We start from the raw sequence: 15,357 nt of genomic DNA on the forward strand, positions 1-15,357 counted from the left end.
CTCTAACCTATAGCCATTCCTGTGTGTGAATCCTTGCCATTCTCTAGGGAGTGAAGGGACAAGGGAAAAAAAGCCCAAAGAAAGATGCCCGAGCCTTGGCAATAACCTCTCCTCCTCTTGTTTATTTATTTATCACAAGTGAACATTGTATATAGTTAAGGAATACATGTGACATGGGTAGATGTGTACCCTGTTTATGATTACCATGATAAACAAATTAACGTATCCACTGCCTCCCACAGTTATCGTATGTGTGTGCGTGTGTGTCTGTGGTGAGAATACTTGAGATCTACTCTCTTCGCAAATTTCAAGATCATAATACGCTATTATTAACTACAGTCCCCATGCTGTACATTACGCTTCTAGAACTTATTCATCTTATAACCGAAAGTTTGTACCCTTTGATCAATATCTCTCCTTTTGCCCAAACCCTCAGCCTTTGGTAACCACCATTCTCTTCTGTTACTACGAGTTTGACTTTTTTCCTTAGGTGCCAGAAATAAGCAAGAATATGCAAGATTTGTCTTTCTGTGTTGGGCTTATTTCACTCAGCATAATGTCCTTCAGGTTTACCCATGTTGTGGAAAAGAGCAGGATTTCCTTCTTTTTTTTAAAGGCTGAAAAATATTCCATTGTGCGTGTGTATGTATGTATGTGTCTCTGTGTGTGTGTTTATATATACTACATTTTTAAAAATCTATTTATCTGCTGACAGATATTTAGGTTGTTTCCACATCTTGGCTATTGTGAATAGCGCTGCAATGAACCTCTTTTTGAGATAGAGATTTTATTTCCTTTAGATCTATACTCAGAAATGGGATTGGTGGACCACATGGCAACTTTATTTTTATTTTGTTGAGGAAACTCCATCCTGTTTCCCACAATGGCTCTACATTCCCACCACAGCACACAAGGATTCCCTTTTCTCTAAATCCTTGCCAACACCTGTTATCTTTTGACTTTCTGATAACAGACCAGGATATACAGTCCTCTGTACGACACACCTAAGACTGAATTCAACACTGTGGTGCCACTTCCAGCACGGTCGGCATCCAGCCTCAATGCTCACCCTGACTATAACCAAAGAGGTGTTTGCTGAGGAAGGTTTAAACCTGAAAGAGCAGTGTAGGAACAGTCTGGCCAGGCTTGGCACATTCACCACTTTCTCTTCATCTTCTAACAGGAAATAGACTTACTAATTATAAATTAGATGTTCTATTTCATTACTTCATGAACATATCAAGGACAAAGCCTTATCTCCTACGATTTGCTGACACACATTCCTGGATGTGCTTTTCTTTTTTTTCTTTTTTCTTTTGTCTTTTTGCTTTTTCTAGGGCCCCTCCCGCAGCACTTGGAGGTTCCCAGGCTAGGGGTCAAATCGGAGCTGTAGCCACCAGCCTACACCAGAGCCACAGCAACGTGGGATCCGAGCCGTGTCTGCCGACCTACACCACAGCTCACAGCAACGCTGTGGGATCCTTAACCCACTGAGCAAAGTCAGGGATCGAATCTACAACCTCATGGTTCCTAGTCGGATTCGTTAACCACTGAGCCACAACAGGAACTCCTGAAAGTGCTTTTCAATGAGGAGTCAACACTCAGGTCATAGAAATCCTAGAGACTATCTGTCATTCATTCCACAACCAAGACAATTCCACTACTGCCTGACTTCCAGAAAGAGGCCTCTATTTTTGCCTTTCCCCACTTTAGCCGAGAGGCTGCACTGGGCACTGTGGTTGGCTCTGCTTTGCAGGTAATGGCGTTGCCGTCAGGAGCCAGGATTTGGGGGTAGAACTGCAGCTGCAGGCCAGAGCTGACTGAGCCAGGGAGCAGGAGCACAGCAGTAACTGGAAGTTTCATAGCTCAAAGACAATGCTAAAGACTCTCAGACTCGGCCACACAGCTGGGCCCTGAAAAGCTCAGCAGGTGGCTGGCCAGGGAGCCAGAGGTGAGCCAAGTGTGAACAAGCCTGGGACAGGGCCAGAAGGTGATTTCGTGATGGATGATGATGAAGTTTAAAGATTTCCCAGGAGCTAATCAAATGCTTTTTCTGTCATCATATGAACCAAATGCCAGTTAGTTCCAGGCAGCTTCTTTCCAAGGTAGTGTTTGGGATGTTTGTTGATTTACCACTTAATTCAAATTCTATGAAGTCATTCACTGAGCTAAGTGGGACAATGATCACAGAGCCTGCAAGGACCTTTCAGCCAGCACACAGCAATGAGAGAAAACAATGCCTGGTGCTTGGAGCTGCAGGAAGGGGCTCAGAGCAGAGGGAGGGGCTCTTGGAAGGGAGGCCTCAGAAACTATTACAGGCCCACCAAGAAAAACACCGTGGGGGCTGGCTTGCTGGCCGCACCAGAAAGATGCTTAGAGCGGGGTTACTGACAAGAGGAATTCACGTTTCATAGGAAGAAAAAGAGAAGTGTCTCATTATATCTGAAGGTTTCAGGCACAGGAATAACCACAATGTTTTAATGGTTTGGAGATGCAGATGATGTAAGGAGAGAAACCATCTTCCATGACTAGGAAGGAAGAAAGTCAACACTTAGCATGTTCTCACTTCACTGGAACCTAATCAAAAAGATCACATAGCAGATTTTTGTGTGGCATCTATAGAGCACTCCTCTCCAAAGAGAGCTCAGAGCCAAGGAAATAAGGGATTATCAGGGGTTTGATCTTAAAAGAAACTTATAGGTTAGATTTTACTGCCTTGGAATTATTGTATTATGATAAATATTTAAGGACTTCAGAATTTTATTTATTTATTTATTTTTGTCTTTTTAGGGTCGCACTCTCAGCATATGGAGGTTCCCCGGCTAGGGGTCAAATTGGAGCTTGCAGCCTCTGGCATATGCCACAGCCACAGCAACGCCAGATCTGAGCTGTGTCTGTAACCTACATCACAGCTCATGCAACAGCAGATCCTTAACCCGCTGGGGGAGGCCAGGGATTGAACCTGCGTCCTCACGGGTGCTAGTCAGGGAGCTCTGGGACTTCAGAATTCTAGGTTTGTTTGTTTTTTTTACAGGTAAGAACTGGGGCTCAGAATGGTTAACTGACTAGACCAGGATCACAGAGCTGATTGGGGGCAGGCCCGTGCTTAGGACACATGGTCCAAGGAGTCTCCAGGTGGGGTCAGCAGTCATAGGAGAGAGATTGCATAAATTGTGGTTTTTCATTTGTAAATATATTTTAATATAATCTATTTTTTTTTGGAAACCAGTGAAAAACATAAAAACGAGGTGGCTCTCAAAGAGATAACAAATAATAAAGCAACGGTGAACTCCACCTCCTTCCTAAAAACATTCTGGGTAATTACTAGTTTTTCAGATATTTTCAGAGGATTCTAGAGTTAGAGTAAATTCAAAAGGCACTCTTGCTGCCTCTCTAGAGAAGAAGGATCTTACATTTGACAAATGTCTACCAGTTTAAATGTAAACTTTTTTTTGACTGCATCCATGGCATGCACCCATGTTTCTGGGCCAGGGATCCAACCCACACCATGGCAGTGACAACCCCTGGTCCTTAACCCTGGAGGCCACCAGGAAACTCTTAAATATGAACTTTCATACTTAATCTTCTCACCTATTGACGGGTTAAATATTCGCCCATTAATGCAGATGAGGACAATTCAGCTCAGGATCAGCAGGTCACACGCAGCTGCCATTCCTGGGCCTTCCCACATAACTTGGTACTTAGGCATGTCCCTCCCTACCCCAGCCCCCACTTCATTATCCTCGACTGATTTTTCCTTTTGCTTCTGCTACTGGGATCTTTTTAGGTATCTACTTGCCAGTGGTGTGAGGAGTAGTAATGGTTTTTTTTTTTTTTTTTTTTTTCGTATACATCCATGCAGAAGTTCCCAGGCCAGGAATCAAACCTGAGCCACAGCAATGACAATGTTGGATCCTTAACCTGCTGCACCACTAGGGAACTCCGTGGATACATAATAAGGAATATTAATGTGAAAATGCCTATGTAGCCCTCACTTTGTCAGCCGGCCACTCTCCTACTATGCAAGATTAACAGTAGAAATTCCTTGACAAGGGACTGGATCTGGTACCCCTCTGACTTCCACATATCTTGTTTGCTTGTTTGTTTTTTATATTGAAATTGAATGTCTTTCTGTGGAGCCAGTGATTGCCCCGCTACTTCCTACTTTTTTTTTTTTTGGTCTTTTTTGTTGTTGTTGCTATTTCTTGGGCCGCTCCCTCGGCATATGGAGGTTCCCAGGCTAGGGGTTGAATCGGAGCTGTAGCCACTGGCCTACGCCAGAGCCACAGCAACGCGGGATCCGAACTGCGTCTGCAACCTACACCACAGCTCACAGCAACGCTGGATCGTTAACCCACTGAGCAAGGGCAGGGATCGAACCCGCAACCTCATGGTTCCTAGTCGGATTCGTTAACCACTGCGCCACGACGGGAACTCCTACTTCCTACTTCTTATACACAAACTGCTTCACTCATTTACGTGATTTGCCAGGTCTTTGGAGGCAGTGGGTCTGTGACTCGGGGATTTAATGCCAGCTGTACTCATTAACACCTCCTGCAGGGTGATTGGGTCTTTGGTTTCTCTTAGGGGTGCTATGAAGAGCTTCTCTGTGGATTGTGGATCACTGCACAACACTGAGGCTCTCTTCGCATAGACTACGGGCATGAGCTGTACCCCTGGGAGTTGTGCAGTGCACAGCCTGTGCAACTGCCAGTGGCGGCCCCAATGTTATAGACAGTGCTGATGCACAGGGAATGATTCTGGCCCTGAACACAAAGCCTAAGGCTGCTCAATGTTATCCTTAGTACCACAAAAATAAAGAGGAGTCAGGATGATGGAAAACAAGAAACCATATGCACAGTTCAAAGGGGTAACCCATTTAATGGTTTGTTGTGAAGTCCATCTTTTGAGTTCTGGCAGCTCCAACCATCCAACTGAATGTCATCTCTGGACAGAACAAGTCCAGCTACTAGTGTCCCCAGAGTACAGAAATGACTGGATTACCAGAAGTATTTAAGAAACCTGCGCAGGGTATTTTCAACAATGGTGAGAAAAGCTAGTTTACACTTCTTAGAATCTTACTATATTAACTGTGAAAATTACTGCTGGCTTTTTACTTCCCCCACTCCCCCAGGCAAGGAAGGGGCTGTGAATACTTTCATTCTTTTACTCTCAAGGGAAACCAAGCGTTCCTTCAACCATTTGAAAGAGAAAAATCATCACGACAGTCCCAGTGATTCAGATCCTACTCCTAGGACTGTACCAAACTTCGGTCGAACTACTCAAAACCCGAAGGGTAAGTGAACTAGAAACTGCAAGGGGCTGTGAGCCACAGGTGAGGTTCAGATTCATGCCTCCGAGACTTGAAACGCATCAAATAGAAACTGGTTACGCCACAAAGCTAACGTGTGGGTGACTTGATCATCAGCCCCCGAGCGGCATGTGGCACAGGGCCTACCTTCCGGGTTCTCCCCAGCCACCTGGCCCCAAGTCAGTAAGCCTCCGCTAGCAACCACACCAACAAACCAAACTACTGTACCTCCTCAGGCAAGCTGACCACCAAGTCATGTTTCGTCTGTCCAACCAGCGCCTGCCAGAAGTATTCACTGCACGCGGCCAGCACAGCCCGGTGGGCCCGAAACTCCTTCCTCTCCACGATCAGAGTCACGTCACAGAGAATATCCTTTTTGCGCTGGTCATTGAGGCCCAGGAGGATGTTGGTGCAGTGGACTGTGGACTCATACACATACATGGGGGAGTCAGGCTTCTCATCCACAGACATGCCGTTCACACCCTGAAAGAAAGAAAGCAAGCAAGCCTGGGTCACCACAGCTTCCTGAATCAGAGAGAGACTGAGAAAGAACCACTGCCCAGAGCCAAGCCAAAATGAGTGGATTGCCCGTTAGCATCTTCACGCCCAGCTAGCGTCAAGAGCTCAGAAAATGATCTGGAAGGGTGGGTTTTACCCCATGGACACAAAGCCAGGTCTTTTTTTTTTTAAATTACAGTTGATTTACAATGTTCTGCCAATTTCTGCTGTACAGGAAGGTGCCCCAGTTTTACATATACATACATTCTTTTTCTCACATTATCCTCTATCATGTTCCATCACAGGTGACTGGATATAGTTTTCTGTGCTCTACAGCAGGATCTCATTGCTTATCCACTTGAAATGCAATAGTTTGCATCTATTAACCCCAAACTCCCAGTCCATCCCACTTCCTCCCCCACCCCCTTGGTAACCCCAAGTCTGTTCTCCATGTCCATGAGTTTGTTTCTTTTCTGTGGAAAGGTTCAGTTGTGCCATATATTAGATTGCAGATATAAGTGATATCATATGGTATTCATCTTTCTCTTTCTGACTTACTTCACTTAGTATGAGAGTCTCTAGTTCCATCCATGTTGCTGCAAATAAAGTCAGGCCTTTTAATGGAACACCCCAAACACTCAAAACACATAAATACTGTAAAACTTGGTAGTTTTGATGTTGTTAGCCAACTGAAAGGGAACTTTCACATATACAGAGTCCCAGTACAAGTATTAACTGGGCTTTGTGTTAAGAGGAAATGAATCATTCTGAAGTATTGGCAATGCTGCCTTGATGAAGTGCATGTGAGTTCCTAGGCTAAAATTTGGCTAAGATGCCAAGCAGAGTAAATACCTAAACACAATACATTAATTTCACATGTGAACTGAACTGAATGTGAATGAAGGAGCAGATATGGCCAGCTATGGCCATTGCCCTCCGCACTTCAAGACAAAGCATGGCCCCCATAATGCTACTGTTGTCACAAAAGGCTCTTGAAAAGAAGCGGCTGTGTGCTGCCATTATCCCAGCAGAATGGATGTACATACTCTTTAAGGACACACAACATATCACATGAAGAGTTAAAAAAAAAACGTGTATTCAACAGTGAAGATTACTGCTGAAAAGCATTCTCTGCTTTAAAGTGTCCACTGATATACTAAAAAAAACCCCAACATAATTAATTTACACAACCATTTTTCAGTAATGTTTAGTTTATACCAGACAGAATTTCAATAGTGATTCTTACTGCTTTTTTGGCTATATTCTTCTTTATTTTTAAAGAGTCAACATACAATAAACTGCATATACTTACGATATGCAATTTGATATGTTTTGCATCTATAGGCACCTGTGAAACCATCATCAAGACACTGAACATATCCTTCACCAACCAAAGTCTCTTTAAGCCCCTTAACAGTCTCTCTCTTGCACCCTTCTGTTCATACATGGATAGATATCTGTGTGTGTCCAGCTTCTGCTTATTACAAATCAAGGTGCTATGGACTAGTGTATATGTCTTTCAATGAACACATGCTTCCATTTCTCTCCTGTAAACACCTAGAGATAGAATATATGGATCATTCAGTATGTATAAATCTAACCTTTAAAGAAACTGCCCCTATTTTCTAAAGTGGTTGTGCCATTTCACATGTTCAACAGTAGTGAATGAGAGTCCTGTTCTGTCCCATCTTTGCTACCAGGTGTATGGTTAGTCTTTCTAATTTTGGCTGTTCTGATAGGTATACTGTGGTATCTCTTTGTGGTTTTAATTTGCTTTTCTCTAATGACTGAAAATATTGAGTATCTTTCATGAGCTTATTTGCCATCTATTTATTTTCTTTGGAGAGATGTCTATTTAGATTCTTTGCCCATTTTTTACTGGGTTGTTTCCTTAAGTTCTTTGCAATAAAAGATCTTTATCAAAGATATGTGATTTGCAAATATTTTTTTCTAAGTCTGCAGCTTGTTTTTTTATTCTCTTAACAGTGTTTTTCAAAAAGCAGAAACTCTTCATTTGATGAAATCCAGTTGAGCAATTTTTTAGTGGATTATGTTTTTGCTGTCATATCTTTTTTTTTTTGGTCCTCTTTTTTGGCCACCCCACAGCATATGGAGTTCCTGGGCCAGGGATCAAATCTGAGCCATAGTTTTGACCTAAACAGTAGCCGTGGCAACACCAGATACTTAACCCACCGTGCTGGGCCAGGGATCGAACCTGTATTCTAGCACTCCCAAGACACTGCCAGTCCTGTTGCACAACAGTGGGAACTCCTGATGTCATATCTAAAAAATTTTTGCAGAAATTGGAGTTCCCATCATGGTTCAGTGGTTAACGAACCTGACTGGCATCCACGAGGATGCAGGTTTGATCCCTGGTCTCGATCAGCGGGTTAAGGATCCAGTGTTGCCGTGAGCTGTGGTGTAGGTTTCAGATGAGGCTTGGATCTGTCGTTGCTGTTGCTGTGGCATAGGCCAGCGGCTATAGCTCTGATTGGATCCCTAGCCTGGGAACCTCCATATGCCACAGGTGTGGCCCTAAAAGGAGAGAAAGAAAAAAAAATTTTTTTTGCATAAACCAAGGCCATATCATTTGTCGGATTTATACCTAGATATTAATATTTTGAATGTAATTATAGTTTTGTATTTTAATTTAAATTTCTGATTTTTCATTGCTAGTATATGGAGATATAAATGATTTTTGTGGATTGATCTTATATTCTGCAGCTTTGCCTAGCCAGCTTATTAGTTCCCATAGCCTTTTTTGAGTGGGAGGTAGATTCCACAGATTTTCTTCTATATAGAGAATAATGCTGTCTGTAAATGAAGACATTTTACTTCCTTTCCAAACTGGATAATTTCAATGTTTTTTCTTGTCTTATTGCATTGGTTAGAACCTCCAGTTCAATGTTGACTAAAGTGGTAAAAGCAAACATCCTTGCCTTGTTCCTGATGTTGGGGACATAACATTTTCGGACTTTCACTGTTATTTATGATAATAACCATAGGTGTCTCATTGAAGAACCTATCTAGCTGAGGCTTTCCAGTCCTATTTTTTTCTGGGAGGTTTTCATTTTTTGTTTTTTTCAAATCTTGAATTGATGCTGAATTTTGCCAAGTGCCTTTTCTGCACCTACTGATATAATCACGGTTTTTCTTTATTAGTATGTTAATATAGTGAATAATATTGTTTAATTATTTATTACTTTTTAGGGCCACATTCACAGAATATTGAAGTTCCCAGGCTAGGGGTCAAATCTGAGCTATAGCTGCCAGCCTACACCACAGCCACAGCAACACAGGATCTGAGCCATGTCTGTGACCTACACCACAGCTCACAGCAACACCAGATCCCTGACTCACTGAGCGAGGCCAGGGATCAAACCCGCATCCTCATGGATACTAGTTGTGTTCATTTCCACTGCATCACAATGGGAACTCTTCATATATATTAAACCTGGTTTTAGTATTAGGGTAATGTTGGTCTCACAAAATGAACTGGGAAGGATTTCTTCCTCTTCAATTTTCTAGAAGCGCTTGGGTAGAAGTGGTTTCATTTTTTTCCTTAAATATTTGGAGTTTTTGATATTATACCACTTAATGTAGAGTATAAGAACCTCATAATAGTATGTTTCCGTTTCTCCCTTCCTGGACTTTGTGCTATTGCTGTCATGTAATTTACTTCTACAAATGTTATAAATTCCACACACACTGTTACTACTTTTGTTTAAACAGTCAATTTTAAAGAGATTTCAATAAGAGAAAAGGCTTTATATATATATATATATATCTTATACACACACACACATACATACATACCTTTCCTTTCTATTTGAAAGACTTCTAATATGACTTGCAATGTGGGTTTGCTAGTGTCTTAGTCTGCTCAGGCTGCCAAAGACCAGAGACTGGGTGGCTTAACAACAGGAATTTAGTTTTTACAGTTCTGGAGGCTGGGAAATCCAAGATCAAGGTGCTGGCCTATGTGGTTCCATGGTAAGGAGTCTATTCTGGGCTTACAGATAGCACCTTCTAATTGTGTCCTTGTATGGCAAAGAGAGAGAAAGATCTGGTCTCTCTGTCTCTCTCTTTTTTTTTTTTTTTGGACTTTTTGTCCTTTTTTTAGAGCCACACCCGTGGCATATGGAGGTTCCCAGGCTAGAGGTCTAATTGGAGCTGGATCCAGCAGCGCTGGATCCTTAACCCACTGAGTGAGGCCAGGGATCAAACCCACAACCTCACGGTTCCTAGTTGGATTCATTTCCGCTGCGCCACGATGGGAACTCCTGGTCTCTCTTTTTTATTGAGAACACTGATCTCATTATAGGGCTTCTAGTCCTTATGACCTCATCTAAACATAATTACCTCCCAAAGGCCCCTCCTCCAAATACCATCACATTGAGGGTTGGGGCTTCAATATATGACTTTTGGAAGAACATAAACATTCAGTCTACAATAGCATTTGTTTGTCTTAAGATGTCTGTTGCCTTCATTTTTGAAAGTTATTTTTGTGGGCTGGATTCTACATTGATGAGTTTCTTCCCTTTCAGCACTTGGAAAGATGTCATTGCACTGTCTTTTCATGTGCATGATTTCTAACGAAAAATATGCCTTCCTCCTTACTTTTGCTTCTCTCTATATCATGTTTCCCCCTCTAGCTACTTGTAAGATTCTATCTTTATCACTTGTCTTTGAACAATTTGATTATGATGTGCCTTGATGTAGTTTTTTCATTATTCTTGAGCTTCTTAGATGGGTGGTTTTATAGTTTTCATCAAATTTGGAAATATTTCAGCCATTATTTCTTCAAATATTTTTGCCAAATATTTTCCCTGTTTCCTAATTTGACCTTAATTCCTTTCACAGTAATTTTCATCTCACAAACTGTGGTTCTTACCTCTGAAAGTTTAATTTTGGTCTTTTAAAAATATCTTTCAGGAGTTCCCGTTGTGGCGCAGTGGTTAACGAATCCGACTAGGAACCATGAGGTTGCGGGTTCAGTCCCTGCCCTTGTTCAGTGGGTTAACGATCCGGCGTTGCCGTGAGCTGTGGTGTAGGTTGCAGACGCGGCTCGGATCCTGCGTTGCTGTGGCTCTGGCGTAGGCCGGAGGCTACAGCTCCAATTGGACCCCCTAGCCTGGGAATCTCCATATGCCGCGGCAGCGGCCCAAGAAATAGCAAAAAAGACAAAAAAAAAAAAAAAAAAGAAAAAAAGAAAAAAAATATCTTTCATGACTCTATTTAAGATATTCAATCATTCCTATAACTTCCTGAAAATTTGGTATTAGTTATAATAATTAATTCTAACATTCCTGTCAGTTCTGGTTCGGTTTCAATTGACCGGTATTTCCCTTCATTCCTGCTTCTGTGCATGCCTGGAAACTTTTGATTGGATGCCAGACATTGTGAATTTTACCTTGTTGGATGTTTAATATTTCTGTGTCCCTATAAATGTTCTTAAGCTTTTTTCTAGGACACAGTTGAGTTATAAGGAAACAGTTTGATGCTTCATGTTTTGCTTTTGAGATCTGCTAAGTGGGAACAGCAGCATTTACTCTAGGGCTCCTTATTCCCAACTACTGATTCAAGGCACTTCTGAGTACTTTACCCAGTGCCCCTTGAATGGTGGGTCTTCTAGTCTGGCTGGAAAGAACAGGTGTTATTCCTGGCCCTCTGTAAGCTCTGAGTACTGCTCTTTCTAATTGTTTTGGATATCTCTCTCCCTCCCCCCCCGCTTTTTTTTTAGTAGTTTCTTTACATACATGTCCTAATGAGAACTCTTCAGAATAGTTAAGGGAAACCCTAGATCCCTGGAATTTACTCTCTCTTCAGCTCTCTCTTCTCTGTACCCTGTTTTCTGAACCCCAGCCACCTGCAGTCTCTCCAGACTATTAGATCTATCTCCTTAACTCAGAAGTCAGCCAGGCCCTTCTTTGGGTCTTCTTTCCTGTGCCATGGCCTGAAAACACTCTCAAAACGCTAAGCTGGGTTCAGCTTTGTTTTCCTTCTCTTGAGGGTCAATGTTTTCTGTTGCTTGGTGTCCAATGTCTTGAAAGCCATTGTTTCATATATTTCATCTGTTTTTATTGTTGTTTCAAGTGAGAGGATAAATCTAGTACTTGTTACTCCATCTTGGCTGGAAGCAAAAATCCTGGATTTATTCTTATGTTATCATTATCTTATACACTGTACAAACAATAATTTATCACATTGCTTACCATATAGTGTAAATTCTGCTCTACTATAAAATGGGTTTTAATACCTAATTACAAAAATCTATCAGCAAAGAAGAATTTTCAATTCTTTGATATTCCAATAAAAGGAAAATATATCCATGAGCCTTATTATCTAATAATTTTTAATGCAGTAAGAATAGTGTTCTAATGACACAATTCAGTTATAATGACCATAAGCCATGGGGTAAGATTAAGTTTACATGACTTCTATCTATGACTCGCTAAGTATTGTTAAATTCTTTGCTGTCTAATAAGAAGACAAATTTTTCTATTCTGGCTTCTTTTCCATGGAATCTTTCAGGATTTTCTTATCTCCCATACATGGTCTCCTGTCTGATTTATTTTCTCCATTCTTGGTTCTCAAATTATTACTCTTTCTCCTAACACATTGGGTTTTCTTAGTGTGTGAAAATTTGTTTTGTTTTTAAATTACAATAGCTTACATGTAGCAGACAGCACTCAAAACTGGGTGGAGCAATTAATGTTCTAGGATGCAAAAAAAAATCATAAGAAGCTGGAAATTTATAAGAGACATCTCATTTTCTTAATCTATTTAGGCGTGATTGATATTATTACAACAAGAAGAGAGGAGCTTGCTATAATGAACACAGAGTCATAAGTTCTTTAGTGAAACATGAAATGAAGGAAAATTGAAAGAGAAATGAAGTGAGGTGCAGTAGAAAGAGGAGTGGCCCAGGGGTATAGGGCTTTTGGTCCAGCTTTGGCAATGACCAGCTTTGTGGATTTGGGATAAACTGCCTAACTTTCTCTGGACCTGCTTCCATGTTGGTAAAATGAGAAGTCTGGACTAGAAGATTAGCGAAGTTCTTACAGATCTACAATTCTATAATCTAAGCCTATAAAAGAAATACCTACTTGATCACAGGGCACGGGATTACTGTCATTTCAGTTTAGAGAAGCTGGCTTTCTTTGACCTTATAAAGACCATTTATATATCCTCTTTTATTTTTTTTAATGGTTTTTTAAAAAACATGCCTCTGTAGAGCTGGTTACAGGAAGTGGGGTGGACAATATACAGGAAGAAACCAAAGCTTTCTGGGAGAGAAGGAACCAGGACCCTAACCCCTGCTCCCACAGGTTTCAAGTTAGGAAGATCTGTCAGGATAGACCATGGTATCCCTGAGTAAAAGGAGGGGAGTAAGTCCCTGGAAGTGATCTTTAGGAAGGGGGGAATCCAAACCCAGGAGGACATTCTGGCACAATATGTGGAGCTGATGCCATGAGCACCTCCAATCCAGGATATCCAAGTTTGTTCTGGGAAGCATGACTGAACAAGGGAGTATAAAGCAAAAGAATACATCACCGGGGACCCCAGTATGGAGTTCCACCCCACCAGGCAGGAACAGTCATCAATAGTGGTGAAGCCAAGGCAGTGGGTGGAGTCTCAGATTCTAGTCCACAAGTAAGATGGTCTTTCTGGCTCTAAGGCAGCTGGGAGGCTTCAAGAAAAGACTCCATATCCTCCTAATAGGGTAAGTTTGGGAAAATAAAGGACATAGACAATATATGCACCCTGAGTCACTGAAGCAGACTATGATAGTCACATGAACATGGATGCCTAATTTTTTTGCATTAAACCTTCCAGAGAGTTTTAGAAGACATTTGAGACATATCTGATCTGTTCATCAAGTGGTATAATCTCAAACCTATCATTTCCTCAACATCCATTTATGATAAAAACGCCACAAAGTGGACATAGAGGGAAAATGCCTACATAGTAAGGTCATATATACAAACCCACAGCTAACATCTACTCAATAGTGAAAAGCTGAGAGCTTTCCTCTGAGATCAGGAACAAGACAAGGATGCCCACTCCCACCACTTTTATTCAACATAGTTTTGGAAGTCCTAGTCACAGCAATCTGACAAGGAAAAGAAATAAAAGAAATCCATATTGGAAAGGAAGAAGTAAGACTGTCATCATTTGCAGATGACATGATGCTATACATAGAAAATCCTAAAGACATCACCAGAACACTACTAGAGCTCAACAATGAAAATGGTAAAGTTACAGGATACTAAGTCAATATACAGAAATTTGTTGTATTTCTATATACTAACAAAATATCAGAAAGAGAAATTAAGGAAACAATCCCATTTGCCACAGCATCAGAAAGAATAAAATACCTAGGAATAAACTTAATTAAGGAGGTAAAAGGCCTGTCTGGGAAAACTATAAGACACTGATGAAAGAAACTGAAGATGACACAAAGATACACTGTGTTCTAGGACTGGAAGAATTAATATTGTTAAAATGAGCATACTATCCAAGGCAATCTACAGATTCAATAAAACCTTTATCAAATTACCAATGGCATTTTTTCACAGAACTAGAACAATTAATTTTAAAATTTGTGTGAAAACACATAAGACCCCAAATAGCCAAAACAATCTTGAGAAAGAAGAACAGAGCTGGAAGAATCATGCTCCCTCATTTCAGACTATACAAAGCTACAGTCTTCAAAACAGTATGATATTGGCCAAAAACAGACACACAGATCAATTGAACAGAATAGAGAGCCCAGAAATAAACCCACACACATAATGTCAGTTACTCTACAACAAAGGAGGCGAGAATATACAATGAAGAAAAGATAGTTTCTTTAATAAGTGGCACTGAGAAAACTGGACAGCTACACATAAAAGAATGAAATTGTAACATTTTCTCACAACACATATAAAAATAAACTCGAAATGGATTAGAGACTTAAATGTGAGACCAAAAACCATAAAAATTGTAGAAGAAAACAGGCAGAACACTCTTTCACATAAATTGTAGCAGTATTTTTTTAGATCTGTCTCCCAAGGCAAAGGAAATAAAAGCAAAAATAAACAAATGGGACCTGATTAAACTTAAAAGCTTTCTCACAGAAAAGGAAACCATTGACAAAACAAAAAGACAACCTATGAAATGAGAGAAAATATTTGCAAATGATGTGAACAACAAGGGATTAATATCCAAAATATGCAAACAGCTTATATGGCTCAACATTAAAACAAACAAACAAAAAACCAAAAAAGAAGAAACCCAATAAAAAATAGGCAGGAATAGATATTTCTCCAAAGAAGACATACTGATGACCAACAGGTACATGAAAAGATGCTCAACATTACTAAATTACTAGAGAAATGCAAATCAGAATATCACCTCACACCAGTCAGAATGGCCATCCTCAAAAAGTCTACAAATAACAAGTGCTGGAAAGCGTGTGGAGAAAAGGGAACCCTCCAGGGACCTATGGTCAATTAATCTTTGACAAAAGAGGTAAGAACATAAAATGGGAAAAAGACAGT

At 40.8% G+C, this 15,357-nt stretch overlaps 1 protein-coding gene across 9 annotated transcripts in view; it reads right to left on the bottom strand.

Moving 5' to 3' along the window:
* The window catches only part of BACH2 (BTB domain and CNC homolog 2), a 400,538-nt gene that overhangs the window by 103,555 nt on the left and 281,626 nt on the right, over nt 1-15,357 (bottom strand). For all 9 annotated transcript variants that reach the window (XR_002343529.1, XM_021090103.1, XM_021090081.1 and 6 more), the window contains one exon: nt 5,540-5,794. Coding sequence is in view for 8 of the 9 variants with exons in the window: in XM_021090081.1 (XP_020945740.1) it covers nt 5,540-5,794 (255 nt within the window). In the remaining variant the exon portion in view is untranslated. The remainder of the gene's footprint in view (nt 1-5,539; nt 5,795-15,357) is intronic.

This window comes from Sus scrofa, chromosome 1, assembly GCF_000003025.6.
Source record: "Sus scrofa isolate TJ Tabasco breed Duroc chromosome 1, Sscrofa11.1, whole genome shotgun sequence".
NCBI classification, from domain to species: Eukaryota; Metazoa; Chordata; class Mammalia; order Artiodactyla; family Suidae; genus Sus; species Sus scrofa.